Raw genomic sequence first — 15,588 nt, forward strand, 5'->3', positions numbered from 1 at the left:
CCCAGCCTTCCCTCTGGGTGACCTCAGGAGGCCTGCTCCCTGCTCTCAGCCTCACTTTTCCCCTCTGTAAAATGGGGAGACTTGATCCTCCAGGGGAGAGTAACTGCTAGAGAGGGCCCAGCATCTGGCTGCGAGAATGCATAGAGAACTCCTGGGTTTGGGATGATAAAGGCCATTTTGAGAAATGCAGATGGGGGTTGAACTGTGATGTGAGGAGGTAGGGTTCTTGATGGGGATGTGAGGAGTCGTAAGGCTCTGTTCACGGAACAGGGAGACGGCAGGAGCCAGAGTCTGCTGGGAATTGGTTAGAGTTTAAAATAATAATAATGATTGGGCCTTGATGTGTGCCAGGCACTGTTCTAAGTGTGGAGACTCATTCAATTCTCACATTAACTGCAATCGCCCCATGAACAGTGCAGGTTTGAACTGCATGGGTCCACTTGTCTTCAGATGCTTTTCAGTGGTAAATACTATCATCCTACATGGGCAGTGGTTAGCTGAATCCACTGGTCCGGGGTACTGAGGGCCCACCATGTGCCATCAACCCCAGCACTGATTAAGGGTCAGTTGTGCATACGGTTTGCATTTAGCAGTGAGGAAACTGAGGCACTGAGGGGGTCAGGGGTCCCCTAGAAGCAAGGGGCAGATCCAGAACTTGGGCCCGAGTGACCTAATGCCAGGGCTTCCAGCCCTGAAACTGTCCTGCCTCTCCTGTAGCTATTTCCAGAATTACCCAAATAACTGAGGCTGGAAGATGCCCACAGATGTAACCCCGTGTCAGCAGCGTTCATCTTGGAGACACTTTGCCAGGCCATTTAGGAGAGAGGAGACCAGATGTCCCTGCCCCTGAGGCTTTAGGGCACAGTGAGAGCACATACATGTTGAAACACTCCGAGCCACTCAGTAACCAACCGAGATGAATGTCATGTCAGGTCGTCTCGGAGCCCCGTGCGGGCTCGTTAGCAGGGCAGGCGGCACAGGGGGAGAGGGGGCGTGGGGGCCACTGGCGAAGCTCGGGCCCCCCACACAGCCCAGCCCGCAAAACTGAGGGCGCAGATGGGGCTTCCGGCCAGAGGGGAGCCAAGAAGGGCCCGCTCCAGCGGCAGGGCAGCGAGCTGGGACCCCAGCTGCCCTTGCCCTCCGGGCAGGCGTGGCTACGCGGAGGCAGGGAGCTGAGTGTTGGCTCCCACGTGCTGCTCACAACCCTGGACTTCTCTGAATCAGTTATGGCTCTGGATGCCCTGTCCGGCGCGTAGTGGGAGGAGGGGCGCCTTCTGTCCTGGTGCCCGTGTCCTGGAAGGGGCCTGTGATTAGAACACATGAGCTAGGGAATATCCCTCGTGGTCCAGTGGTTATGATTTCACCTTCCAATGCAAGGGAGGGAGGGTTTGATTCTTGATCAGAAAGCTAAGATCCCACATGCCTCGTGGCCAAAACACCAAGACACAAAACAAGCAATATCAACAAATTCAATAAAGACTTTAAAAATGGTCCTCGTTAAAAAAAAAAAAAAATCCTAAAAAAGAACACATGAGCTGGACTCCTAGATCCACCCGTCTCATGGCCAGGGACTCTGTAGGGCTCTCAGAGCACATGGGGTCCGAGAAGCAGAGGAACCCTGTATTCAAAGCATTCATGTGCAGTGACGTCGCTAGGTGAGAGCAAGGAAAGGATTCTGTGATGGGGATAGGGAACTTTGGCGGCCAGCCAGTCCCCAGCTCCCGGCTGGGTAACTTCAAGAGAACCCCACAGCTCTGTGTCTTGCAGAAACTGTGTTGCCCCGCATCTTCCTTTTCCTGTCGCAGCCACCTCTCGGGGGGTGTATGAGCTAGCAAAGCCAGGGTCGCGCCTTGCCGGATACCAGCCGTGCTGGGCTTGGGGCAGAGCATCTGAAGCAGATGGGAAGTGCCCGCTGCTGGAGTCATCGACTCAGGTTTCCGCAGAGTGTGGGGGACAGGACCGTTCATCTCAAGGCCCCTTTCAGATCCCTGAGTCCAGGCTTCTGGGTTGCACCCGAGCTCCCCTCTGGAGGGTCAGCTACGAAGCTGTGTGGCCCTCTCCTGGCTGCAGCGACTCCTCTGAGGGGGCGGGGCCGTCCAGATCACCCCAAGGCTTCAGGCATTTCTCAGTGCGCCTGGCAGAAGAGTGGCCAGGCCTAAGAAAAGAGTCTGGTCCCAGAAGTCCCGGGAGGAGGCCCCACTTGCTTAGAAGCAGGATTGACTCCTCATTTTCCTGGAATAGAGAAAGTGGAAGACATTCCAACCTTAAAGAACCAGGTGAATCCAGCTGGTTACATGGCCTCCCGGTCCCCCTGCCCTTGGAATCTTCTTTTTTTAAATTGTTTGCTAGAATTTTGTTAAGGATTTTTGCATCTATGTTCATCAGTGATATTGGCCTGTAGTTTTCCTTTTTTGTGGCATCTTTGTCAGGTTTTGGTATTAGGGTGATGGTGGCCTCCTACAAAGAGTTTGGCAGTTTACCGTCCTCTGCAATTTTCTGGAAGACTTTGAGTAGGATAGGTGTTAGCTCTTCTCTAAATTTTTGGTAGAATTCAGCTGTGAAGCCATCTGGTCCTGGGCTTTTGTTTGTTGGAAGATTTTTGATTACAGTTTCTATTTCCGTGCTTGTGATGGGTCTGTTAAGATTTTCTATTTCTTCCTGGTTCAATTTTGGAAGGTCATACTTTTCCAAGAATTCATCCATTTCTTCCAAGTTGTCCATTTCATTGGCATATAGTTGCTGATAGTAACCTCTTGTGATCCTTTGTATTTCTGTGTTGTCTGTTGTGATTTCTCCATTTTCATTTCTAATTTGTTGATTTGATTCTTCTCCCTTTTTTTCTTGATGAGTCTGGCTAATGGTTTGTCTATTTTATCTTCTCAAAGAAGGAGCTTTTAGCTTTGTTGATTTTTTGCTATAGTCTCCTTTGTTTCTTTTTCATTTATTTCTGCCCTAATTTTTATGATTTCTTTCCTTCTACTAACCCTGGGGTTCTTCATTTCTTCTTTTTCTAGTTGCTTTAGGTGTAAAGTTAGGTTATTTATTTGATTTTTCTCTTGTTTCTTGAGGTAAGCATGTATTGCTATGAACCCTCCTCTTAGCACTGCTTTTATTGAATCCTGTTGGTTTTGGTTGTGTTTTCATTTTCATTCGTTTCTATGCATAGTTTGATTTCTTTTTTGATTTCTTCTGTGACTTGTTAGTTATCCAGAAGCATGTTGTTTAGCCTCCATATATGTGTATCCTAAATAGTTTTTTTCCTGCAGTTGACATCTAATCTTACTGTGTTGTGATCAGAAAAGATGCTTGAAATGATTTCAATTTTTTTGAATTTACCAAGGCTAGATTCATTGGCCCAGGATGTGATCTGTCCTGGAGAATGTTCTGTGTGCACTTGAGAAAAAGGTGAAATTCATTGTTTTGGGGTAAAATGTCCTTGGACTGCAAGGAGATCCAACCAGTCCACTCTGAAGGAGATCAGCCCTGGGATTTCTTTGGAAGGAATGATGCTAAAGCTGAAACTCCAGTACTTTGGCCACCTCATGCGAAGAGTTGACTCCTTGGAAAAGACTCTGATGCTGGGAGGGATTGGGGGCAGGAGGAGAAAGGGATGACAGAGGATGAGATGGCTGGATGGCATCACTGACTCGATGGACATGAGTCTGAGTGAACTCCAGGAGATGGTGATGGACAGGGAGGCCTGGTGTGCTGCGATTCATGGGGTCGCAAAGAGTCAGACATGACTGAGCGACTGATCTGTCCTATAGATATCAATTAGGTCTAAGTGGTCCATTGTATCATTTAAAGTTTGTGTTTCCTTGCTAATTTGCTGTTTAGTTGATATCCATAGGTGTGAGTGGGGTATTAAAGTTGCCCACTATTATTGTGTTACTGTTAATTTCCCCTTTCACACTTGTTAGCATTTGCCTTACATATTGCAAATCTTCTTTTTTTTATTGTAATTATATATATATAAAACATATGTATATTATCATTTTAGCCATCTCTAAGTGTGTATTTCTGTGGCATTAAGCACCTTCACATGTTTGTACCACCATCATCACCATCCTCTCCGGAACTTTTGCATCTTCTGAACTCTGTACCCATTAGACTCTGACTCCTCTTTGCTTCCTCCCCACAGTGCCTGGCAACCACTATTCTACTTTCTGTCTCTTTGATTACTCTAGGAACCTCATATAAGTGGAATCATAAGGTATTTGTCTTTTTGACTGGCTTCTTTCACTTAGTATAATGTTGTCAAGGTTCATCCGTGTTGTAACATGTGTCAGAATTTCCTTCCTTTTTATGGATGAGTAATATTCCACTGTGTGTATGTATCACATTTTGTTTATCCAGCTATCCATCAATGGGTTGCTTCCACGTTTTGGCTATTGAGAGCCATTCTGCTATGAACATGAGTGTGCAAATCTCTGTTCAGGCCCTGCTTTCACTTCTTTGGGTTTATTCAGAAGTGGAATAGCTGGATAATATGGTGATTTCATGTTTAATCTTTTGAAGACTATTTAATGTTTTGAAGACTGTATCTATTCAATTCCTTTGTCCATTTTTAATGGGGCTGTTGTTTTTCTGTTGTGAATTATAGGGGCTCTTTATATATTCTGGATCTTGATTCCCTTTTCAGACATATGATTTGCAATGGAATCCTCTTTAAATTGACTCTAAAAGAGCCAAGTCCAGCCTTTGCAGGGACTGGAGTCTGGGCCGAGGTGTGGGGACCCACTCACTCACCCTGCCCACCATCTTCCCTGATTCACTGTGCAGTGCTCTCATCCTGGGTTCTCCGGGAACACAGAGATGGAAATGCTCCTGGCGTTGGGGTGCTCATGGTCTACTGGCGAAGATAGGGTTAGACAGCTCATGCTACTATATAGAAGATGAAGCCAGTGCTGGAATAATTGGGGCATAAGCTGCTGTTGTTTAAAAGTCCACTAATTCTAGACAGAAGTGGAAAAGTATCCCCAAAAGATATATCAGCTCTGGGGGCTCAGATGAAGAGGAAAACCTCTCATCCCGAATGATCAAGCTAAGATGTCAGGGAGACAGAGGGGACAGGGACCTAGAAGGAAATCCAGTGAGGAAAACTAACTGAAAAACAGACTTTCTCATGTCCTAGAAACTCTTGAGGGCACAAGAGAATGACCCAAGGGAAAATTCCTGTGGCCTCTGAAGCAGAATGGGTGTCACCCCATTCTGCCTGGATTCACACTTTAGACCTCTGAGCTACAAAGAGGGGCCTGCTTCATGAAGGCCCAGGAGAGGGGAGAACAGAAGTGGAAGGAGTTTGCATCATCCACCCTTGGATATAGAGTCCAGGCATCTCCTCTTTCTAGTTACTGTCCCAGGAGTAAGCAGATGGTTAGCCGTGCAGCAGGAATCCTCTGGGCCCCTTAGACAACTCTGGAGCCTTTCATTTCCCTAGATCTGTTTTTGGGGTTTGGTGTGCATGTGCATGTGTGTGTCGTATTGCTTCTTGGTGTTTTATTCATTAAGCAAATATTTAATGGCCCCTCCTGTGCGCCAGGTGCCGTTCTAGGAACTGTGTCTGTGAACAAGGCCGTCTCTGCCCTCACGAAGCTTCCGTTCTGTGTCCAAGCTGCAGGGAAGTGTGCTGATCTTGAGCAGAAGCCAGCACACCTGTGTCCAGGCCAGGCCGGGGTGGGGCAGGGGCAGGGCCTGTCTGGAGCCCCTCCCGGGTGGAGTGCGAGGATGCAGCTTTATGGAGGACGGAAGAACAAGCAGTGTCCTGGGCCCAGAGGAGACAGAGGAAGAGAGGGAGCGAGGCCCTCTAGGACTGAGAGGGGGTCCCAGGGGCTAGGGTTTGCCCAGGACTCTCCTGATTTTGCACTGGAAGTCCCACATCCTGAGAAAACTCAGTCCCAAGCAAACTGGGATAGCTGGTCACCCTACCTGGGACTCGAGCTGAAGACACCCCCTGCTTATCCAGGGGCCTGAAATATTTGAGGCGCCCACAGAAATATTTTCATTCCTTTTAAAATCAGGAGGAAAAAATGAATTTTTAAGTTGAAGGAAGTACTTTATGACATTAATGTATTTATTCTTATACCAATTGGAACATATAATTTCCAATACCTTTTTTATGGAGAAAGGGGCCTACAGCCCTGAAGAGGAAAGTAGATATCCAAGAGTCATAATGTGGGCCAGACTGAAAGGCCTGTCAGGGGTCCAGGGTCAGAGGAAGAAGACTCCACGTCTTCTTGGGGGAGGATCAGTCCCCACAGCCAAACTTCTCTTTGCCCTCCAGGTGTATGCTACTGATCCTGCTGGCGGGTTCCATGGCTGTGTGCCGGCTGCCATTCATTGAGCGCTTACTATGTACTTACACTGTGCTAAGCGCTTCCAGACGTGCGATCCCAGTCCATCTCTGCAGTAAATGTATAAAGAAGACCTGCTTACCTGCATTTCTCAGGCAAAGCAACCTGAGTCTCAGTGAGATTGACTTGCCCACGTTCACAGACAACCAAGGGTATGGCTGGCAGAAGCCAACCTACGGCCAGATGTGCCGGCAGCATGGCTCAGTGGGTAGCAACATACCCCTCATTATTTTGAGGACTAAATGAGATTATGACCGTGAACCCTGAGAATGCCTCACTAAGATGATGAGGTAACTGCAGGCCTGAATTGAAATGCCTCAGCTCCCAGGCACAGGGCTCTCCCAGCCTCCTGCATGGGGCTCCTGCTACTCCAGACGGCCTGCTCCTGCCTGTAGACTGAGAGGGCTGTGTGAAAACACGAGGGATGCCAGGATGGCTCTGGGACATGCTGGCAGCCCAGAGTCCACGGGCAGGACCCCCCTACACTCAGAGCTGGGCTGGGCTGCCTGGGTTGCACCCAGGCTGGTCCCAGCTCGCGCCATGCTTCTTCTGGTGTCCACAGGACATGCGTCTCTGTCTCCCCTCCTCCATGCGTCTCTGTCTCCCCTCCTCCGATAACCCCTGGGCTCCAAGGATGGGTGCACATGTCCCAAGGTGCCTTTCACAGCCCCCAACCCACGAGCAGTTCAATCCGTCACTGTTGACTGACTGTCCACATGGACCATCTGCTCCATATTTTGTCTCTGGTGACTTCAGTCTCTTTCTAGTTTCCTTCTGTTTTGTTTTTCTTTTTTTTTAATTGCTTCTCCTCTATATCCCCCCAAAGCAACTCAAATTCCACATGGTTCTGCTTGTTCTGCTTGTTAGGCTTCCCTGGTGGCTCAGAGGGTAAAGAGTCTGCCTGCAATGCAGGAGACCCAGGTTCAATCCCTTGGAGTTGGGTTGGGAAGATCCCTTGGAGAAGGAAATGGCAACCCACTCCAGTATTCTTGCCTGGAGAATCCCATGGACAGTGGAGCCTGGTGGGCTACAGTCATGGGGTTGCAAAGAGTTGGAGACTACTGAGCGACTTCACTTTCACTTTCTGCTTGTTCAGAAGGCTCCATGTCCCTGCTGGCTCAGGTGGCAAAGCATCTGCCTGCAATGTGGGAGATCCAGGTTTGATCCCTGTGTTGGGAAGATCCTTTGGAGAGGGAACTGGCAACCCACTCCAGTATTCTTGCCTGGAGAATTCCATGGACCGAGGAGCCTGGCAGGCTACAGTCCATGGGGTCACAAAAAGTCAAACATGACTGAGCAACTGACGCATGCTTCCTTCCTATTCCCCTTTTGGGAATAACCTGTCAGGGACCATAGTTTAGGAGTTTCTGGTTCTTTTATTTCGGAACACTGGACAGCTCCATAGAGGGACTTGTGAGAATCAACCCACTGCCATGGGTGAGGCTGGGAACCCAGCTCATCAGGACCTGTGGTGAAGCTCCACCAGCTTCCTCTTTCCCGTTTGATTTAGGCTATCACAAAGGGGCCAGTGAGCCTTCAATGTGACCAGGACATCGAGCAGGGTGTTCTGAACCCAGCCCAGCCGGCAGGTGCCCACTCCTTTCCTTCAGAGGTTCCTTCTTAGGATGAGCTGAGTTGAGACCCCAGGGTTGGGGTCAGGCTGGCTGTGGGGAGCAGACCAGAGCGGAAGGTGTCTATAGGTGGTCATTCCCCTGCAGCGGCTGCCAGAGGCTCTCTTCCCAGACAGAGGCTGGAGATGGTTTCCACCCAAGGGGCACAAGAACTGCTGCTGACAGATTTGCTAAGAGCTAAGAAAGAGGAAATGTGGCAAAGGCTCATGGTGACCAGCTTCCGGGAGAGTTTTTGTTTTGCTTTCTTGAACTGTGTGACTTCAGAAGGTGTGGACCTACTCGAACTCGGGCAGCGTGGGGTCTGGCAGACACATAGAGAAGCCAGTGGCAAGGAAGGAGCAAAGTCAAGTCATGGAGGAACGCTGGGCAGGTTCTGAGCGCGGCCGTAGACCCGTCATCACTGCTGCAGCTCGGACCATCCAGCCCCAGCGCTCCTCGAAGAGGCCCCCAGCCCACACCCAGTTCTCTGAAACAGAAGAGGAAGCAGTGATGAAAGAAACCACCCTGTCCCACCTTCTGTGTAAAATCTTAGTGTTGCAGAGGGGCCTTAGAGCTTCTCTGGTCTGGCTTCATGATTTCACAGGTGAGGAAACTGAGGCCCTGGGAGGAGAAGTGACTCACCAGAGGTTACAGATCATTTGATGGTCTTGTGTTCATCCTCAGCGAGAAGCTGCCAAGAGCTGACAGCTTCCCACACAGCCCACACCTTCTCGGCATGTGCCCCTCGCAGCGCAGGTCGGTGTGAGGTGCTCCTGGTCCTGGCTGGTGTCCTTGCAGGGCTGAGTACCAGCTTAGCTAGTCCACTCTTTCCCTGCCACTCAATCAGCAGGTATTTATTTATCTGTCATGCCCTTGGAGGTCAGCCTAGTTATCTCCACTGAGCCCCTGCAGGGGCTGCAAAAGAAGACTAATCCTCAGATGTCACATCTGACTCCCTCCAGGGAGTGTCTAACTGGAGAGTTGAGATTAACACATGTGGAACAATAATTAAACAATAAAAGGCAGTGCATAATTCGATGCTGAAGTAGCCATACAGGCTGTGAAGGCACCTCCCCAGGTTCTTGGAGTGGTGGAGGTAATGTTAGTAGGCAGCTGCAGAGGTCCATGGCATGTGGGGATTTGCAGGTTTGCTATGACGGGAATCTGAGGCTTTGAGGTCATGGGGCTGGTGTCTGGGAGTGTCTCTGAGCCAGTGGTGAGCGTGCCTGCACCTTTCCTCAGCCAGCTTGCTACCTCCTCATGAGGGAAGGGTGGAGAGAGCGAACTCCGATAAAGTGAAAAGCCTTTGTCTACTTGTGGACAGCGTCCACAAGTGAGAGTGAAGTTGCCAGAGGCCCATCCACTGGTGGTGGGCGGAAGGAAATACACTGCAGACAACCATGCTATCAGGAGAAAGTTGAGGATCAGTTCAAACCTGTATGTGCCTTTCTCCATTGGGGAATTCAAGTGTCGGGGATCTAAGAGATGAGGAGAGCAGAGAATGAGGAGATCACAGCAGGCCCGAGAAACGTCCTACACAGAGAAGATGGAGCTAGGGGAGATGGGGGTTGTGAATTCTAGGCAGAGAGACCACACAGACAGCAGAGTAGACCAGAGTGGCAAACCACTGTCCGTGGGCCAGAATCCACAAATAAAGTTTTATTGAAACTACACTCATTCTGTGATCACTGTCCGCTACCACGGCAGAGACGAGTCGCAATGGAGACTAGATAAACTGCAGAGCCTGAAATATTTGCTGCCTGGCCTTTACAGAAAATTTGCTAAGCACTAGTGTAGAGAAAGGAATGAACAAACCCTTTGGCACAGGGGCCAGTCTAAAGGGAGTGCTCCAGGAAAGTGAGAAATGAGGTTGGCTCACGGAGGTGGGACTCTGTATTCCTGGAGTAATAGAGCGCATGTCTTTGGATGGGTTCGATCATTTCCAGGATGCCCCCTATTTCATTTGGCTTTACCTTTACTTCAGTATGAGACAATAAATGATTCACAGAGATGAGGAACCTAAGGCTTAAAGACACGCTCAAATTCTCTCAAGATCGCTTTGTTAGCAGTGGGAGTCAGAATCTGAACACAGGCTCATGCTCATCCTGTAGGTGTTGCCTAAGCCTCTAACCTGTGCCAAGCTGGAACTCAGCTCTGGGATTCCAGAGTGGAGAAAAGGGGTGCTTCTCTCACAGAACTCAGTCCAGATTGCAGTGCCAGACTCACCGCACTGTAATTCCTAGCAGAAAGTGAGACTGTTTTCTCCCCACATGGCAATGGGGCCATTGCAAGTTCTTCAGCAAACATTTATTATCTGCTTCGTGCCCAGGGCCACCTGGCATAGAGCAGAGACCTACGTATGGTGTAAGTCATTAGGGAGCTTCAGCCTAGTTGGGAAGAAAAGCCAAGCTGGGTGGTCTACTCGGAGGTTAGTATAAGTAGATGGGATTTAAGTGCAGGACGGTGTAGTGTTAGCTTTGGATGTAGGTTAGCTTTAACCTTCCTGGGTTAAAGCTGTTTCCTCATGTGTGAAATGAGCATAATAAGTGTATATTTCTCGTGAACTTGTGGTGAGAGTGAAATGAGCCAACAGGACAGGCTAAGTGAGAACAGTACCTGCACAGAGCTAGCCAGTAAATAACAGTAAAGCATCGTTGTTATCATTCAGGGCTGAGATGATCAGAGAGGCCTTGAGAGCTGAGGGACTTTAGACAGGAGTAAGATGGTGAATGCAGTGTGCAAGGAGAGGCGGATGAGTTTAAAAACAGGAAAAGTGAAATTTCTGGCAAAAAAAATGTGGTTTGTGTGATTTAGGTCCAGAAGAAAAAAAAGGCCTGAATGTATCTGACGGCTCTAGCAGGTTCTCCTCAGCCCACTCCTCACTCTGGGGGTCCCCTGCGTTGCTGGGGCTTCGTGGGCCTCCCTGTGTTCAGCAGGGGAGACTAAAAGCCACCAGCTTCACTCAGCGTCTTCTCAGCTCACTGGGTCACTTCCCAGTGACCCAAATTAAGACTTTATATCATTGATCGAAATGCAAGATTAGCCGGTGTTTGGGTTTTTTCTTAAAGTAAACTTCAGCTTGGGGTAAATCTGCTCTGAGATGGGCCCCAGACCACCAGAGGATGGTCCTCTCTTCTTTTGGTGTGATGGCTACTTAGACTGAAAAGTTTGAGGATCACTGTCTCAGGATGCGTCTCTACTCTGAGGCCTAGCACCCAGCCTCTTCACCTGGCTGTGCCCCAATAACCCTGAGAGTTGAGAGAGGACACTGTCCTTTCCATGGCTTAGGGCCTAGGAACACAAATCTGCTTTCACCAGTGCCCTGGATGTGCTGGGTGCATTAGGAACAGCTCAACCATCTGCCACCCATGCCAGGAGCTTCATCAGAGCATCCGTGCCAGAGACACCGAGATGTGTCAGCCTCCTGGGAGAGACACCTCGCAGGACAATGCCTGTATTTTTAAAACCATAACAGAGTCAATTTCCCATTCTGTCTCCATCTTGGGCCACCCCCGGAAACAAAACTGTCTGGTTTCTAGCTTCGTAGCCATAGATATAGGCAAATCTTTCACTTTGAGGATCTGAGAATTCGGCAGGTGAATAGAAAGTGGGGTCTTTGACTTACCTTCTGAAGACTGCAGACACTGGATATTGCCTTCTCGGTAAACCCTGGGGGCGGTGGATACCTGTGGGTGCCAAAGTGTTAACCCTGCAGCTGGATGGGGACCCTGGAGGTCTGAAATTGCCTGGGAGTTCTTCTCCAACACTGCTGCACATTAGCATCGCCTGGGAGATTTTTAAAATCCGTCTGCCCAGGCTGCACCCCAGACCACTTAAATCAGAACCTCCAGGAGGGAGCCCAGGTGTTGCTGTGTTTCTGAGGCTCCCCCAGAGGAGTCCACGTGCCGCAAGTTGAAGAAGCACTGGTCTAGATTTTCTGCCCTCTCTGGAATGGGAAAGGGGAGCGGACGGTGCTGGCTATGGCTGGCTGACTGGCTGCTTCGGGAGCTGATTCATTCAGTCCACGGGTTAGATCTTGCCTGCCAGCCCTGGTGTGGGCAGCAGCCTGGGATGCTGCCGTCTGAGGCTGGGAGATCGAGCGTGCCGGCCAGACAGGGCTCCTGGCACTCCCGGATGGGGCGGAAAGCAGGACGGCTGTCTTCTGCGTCAGTCCTGCAGAGGGTGCCCACAGCCCCTTGCGTCACTTCCCCAGGTTTGCGGTGGGAAGCGGGGGATAGATGGTCTGCTGATGGGAAAGAGAACAGGAAGGAAAATCTTTAGGTTAAGTCCGCTCTGACTCTTACTGTTCAAAAATAGGCTGGAATACTGGCCTTTGAAAGCCATGATGCAGCTGCCCTTTCTAACAGGGAAATGGCTGTAGCTCATTTGGAAACCGAGAGAGATCTTCTAGGAGCTGCTAGAGTTTTCTCTCCATCACTTAGCTCTTTTTTATAGAGGAGCCTGAGAAGGCTGTTAACCCCTAAGGAGCAGGAGCCTGCATGTTTCATAGATGAAAGGAATACAGCGTGTGTAATAATAACTGGATGCTGGCCTTTCTGACTGGAAGTTCTCAGAGGGCAGCAGGCGCACCTGGTCCCATAAAGAGGTGCCCAGCGGGCTGGGGGCTGGGGTGAGGTCTCCAGGAACCAAGTGGGGAGGGACAAGGAATGAGATGCTTCACTGTGAGGGTCCCTGGGGAGCAAGTCGACAGCGAATGAAGACAGATGTGCAGCTCACACCAGCTGCTACTCCCCTCCAGCAGAAGGGAGTCCCCCAGGGACTACTCCTCCTGGGTGGTCCTCGATGGACCTGTCCCAGGGATCTGAGTGGCCACATAGGAGAAGGGCGAGCCCTTTCCTGGAATCCTGGTGCTTCCCGCCGGGAGACAGGAGTCCCTCCTTGACATCTTCATGGGTGACACGGTGGCCCCAGGTCCTGAAGCTTCTGGGGACCCACCAATCAGACACACCTTAGCTGAACATTTCACAGGTCAGTAATGTATCGGTCTTGGTGAGGAAGCTGCTCATCCCCGCCTCAGAGCGTGGAATTTCAGTGATCACTGTGGGGGCGGCAGATGTGGGCTGTCCTGGGGTGACCACATGGTGAGAAGAGCACCGTCAGGCAGACTTGACGGGCTGGGTGACAGGCCCCACGCAGATGCTTACTAGCAGTGGGACCACACACGCGTTCCTTAACGCGTCTGAGCTTCTGTCTGTAACCTTTAAAATAGGAACAGCACATTTAGTGTGTAGGAGATAGTGTGTGGATGCACAGTGCTCTTCTGACCAGCCTCCTCAGAGAAGAGTACAGAGAGGGGCAGACAGGCCCGCGGAAGACGCTGTGATGGAAAATGGGCGTCAGTGCATCTCCGCGCTGAGGGCCGGGTGTGGGAGGCACGCCAGCTCCCCCCCCGCAGCCCGAGCTTGATGTCTTACCGGCCCTGTGGGGTTGGAAAGTGCGAGCAGGAAGTGAAGGTGTCCTGCTCAGTGTGACTTGTCTCCCACGGGCTGGTGAGATGGGCAGCTCTGCCCCAGGAATCCGACGTGTTCAGCTGGGTGATGCTGTGATGGCAGCATGGCTGTGAAATTCCCCAGCCAAAGCAGACAGACGCCCACAGGTTGGTGCTGCGTGATGGCAGCCAGGAGAAAATGATCGCCCTCTGGGCTTCAGTTTCCTCATTTGCCAAAGGAGAATCCCAACCCGCCCTGGGGTCCCCTGGGTTTCTGAGACAGGCAAATTCTAGGCCGATTTCGACATACCTGTTTATTCCCGCAAACTGTGGCTCCCGCACGCTCAGCTGCCCAGGAACAACATGAAGACAAAGCTAGGAGGGTGGGCGGCAGCGGACTCGAGAGAAACTCGGGGAACTGACAGGCGGATAGAGCTGCTGAGACCCCAGAATTCTCCCCGGGACACTGAGCTTCACGTCCTCAGCTTCATTCTTCCTGCAGGGGGTCTGGGGCAGGGGTGCGGTCAGAAGAATCCATTGTGGTGTCGTGGGAAGAACGCAGCAGAACAGACTCCCTTTTAGCTCTGCAGACTGTAGGGCTGGAGGCACGTTCCTAACCTCCTCTGAGTCTCGGTTGTCTCACCTGTGAAATGTGGGTGATAAACTCGATCTTGCAGTTTGGTTCTGAGGATTAACTGAGACAATGCATACCGAGCACTTGGCATGGAGGAGGCTCTCGGTAAACCCAGGCCAACCCTGAGCCCCAGCAGAGAAGCGTCATCCCCTCGGTTATCAGAGAAGGCTGCAGCCCCCTGCTCCCACCAGTTGTGCATTCGTTTGATAAATACGCATATGTGTGTGTGTGTGTGTGTGTGTGTACATATGTGTGTGTATATGTGTGTATATGTGTGTGTGTGTATTAGTTGCTCAGTCGTGTCCAACTCTTTGAGACCCCGTGGTCTGTAGCCCGCCAGGCTCCTCTGTCCGTGGGATCTCCCAGGCAAGAATACTGGAGTGGATTGCCATTTCCTTCTCCAGGGGACCTTCCCAACTCAGGGATCAAACCCAGGTCTCCCGCATTGCAGGCAGATTCTTTCCTGTCTGAGCCACCAGGGAAGCCCTGGGGCCTGAGCTGATGTCCGTGTGCCCTTGGCCCACTCGGCGTGGAAGAACTGCTGTCGTTCCCTTCAGCACACGCTGGGACCGTGTGTGCACGCCTCTCTCCAGCTGTATTGTTACTTCCTTGAGGAGACGACTACGGCTTGCGTGTCTTTGCGTCTCCCATAGCATCTGAATGCATCTTTCCGTAGCAGCCCTCAATGAGCAAAACAGCTTTGCTGACTCAGCAGATTCATAGCCAGTGCCTATGTGTCCGTCTTGCAACAAGCCTGAAGGGTGGGGTATGGCCCCCATTTCACGGGCGAAGGAGATTGGCACCAAGAAAGGTTTCAGCCACTTCCTGGGGGTAGCCGGCCAGGCAGTTACCACAGCTGGCATTTGACCTTCAATTGTTCTCAGCCTGAGTCCATCCCATTTGCTCCGTGGTTCTGGTGCTTACTTACTCTTGGTTGGAGAGGCCTTTGGGCGGAAGCGGTCACTCCCTTTCTCATCCTGAGAAGCGTGTGTGATGCATGTGTCCACCCTCACATCTGTGTCTGTTCCAGAATGACTGTAAGCCCCCCGAGGAGCCTCAGCGCCCGCCCACTCTGCAGGAGATCAAGCAGAAGATTGAGAGCTACAACGCCCGGGAGAAGAACTGCCTGGGCATGAAGCTGGTGAGCATCCGCGCCCACTCCCCATCCCTGCCCCACCTCGCTCACACCCCCTTCCCCCTCGGAATCCTGGGGCTCCCCTCCCCGGGACGGCGCTCCCCTTTCTTTGGGGCTCTGGAGGCCTCCAGGCTTATGTGAGGCCAAGACCTGGGCTGTCCATGCTCTGGGGAAACAGATTGGGGTATGGAATGAGACCCAGATTCCGTCTCTGGCTCTTTCTCTAAATTGAAGCTTTGGGAAACCTTAATCTCTCTGAGCTTCAGTATAAAATACGTTAGGGCCCATGTGTCAAAGCACATGTAGGCTATGCAGGTGACTAGGGGCCCAGGAAGCCCTAGGCAAGGGGAGCAGGCAGCCCTCCCCTTCTTGATCCTCACATCCTGTGCCTGGGGCAGCCTGCCTGA

At 51.0% G+C, this 15,588-nt stretch overlaps 1 protein-coding gene across 2 annotated transcripts in view; it reads left to right on the forward strand.

Annotated features, from left to right (window-relative positions):
• RASSF5 (Ras association domain family member 5) overlaps window positions 1–15,588 on the forward strand; it is a 73,505-nt gene that overhangs the window by 51,989 nt on the left and 5,928 nt on the right. For both annotated transcript variants that reach the window (XM_019976771.2, XM_019976772.2), the window contains one exon: window positions 15,077–15,187. In XM_019976771.2, coding sequence (XP_019832330.2) covers window positions 15,077–15,187 — 111 coding nt within the window. The remainder of the gene's footprint in view (window positions 1–15,076; window positions 15,188–15,588) is intronic.

This window comes from Bos indicus, chromosome 16 (assembly GCF_029378745.1).
Source record: "Bos indicus isolate NIAB-ARS_2022 breed Sahiwal x Tharparkar chromosome 16, NIAB-ARS_B.indTharparkar_mat_pri_1.0, whole genome shotgun sequence".
Classification (NCBI taxonomy): Eukaryota; Metazoa; Chordata; class Mammalia; order Artiodactyla; family Bovidae; genus Bos; species Bos indicus.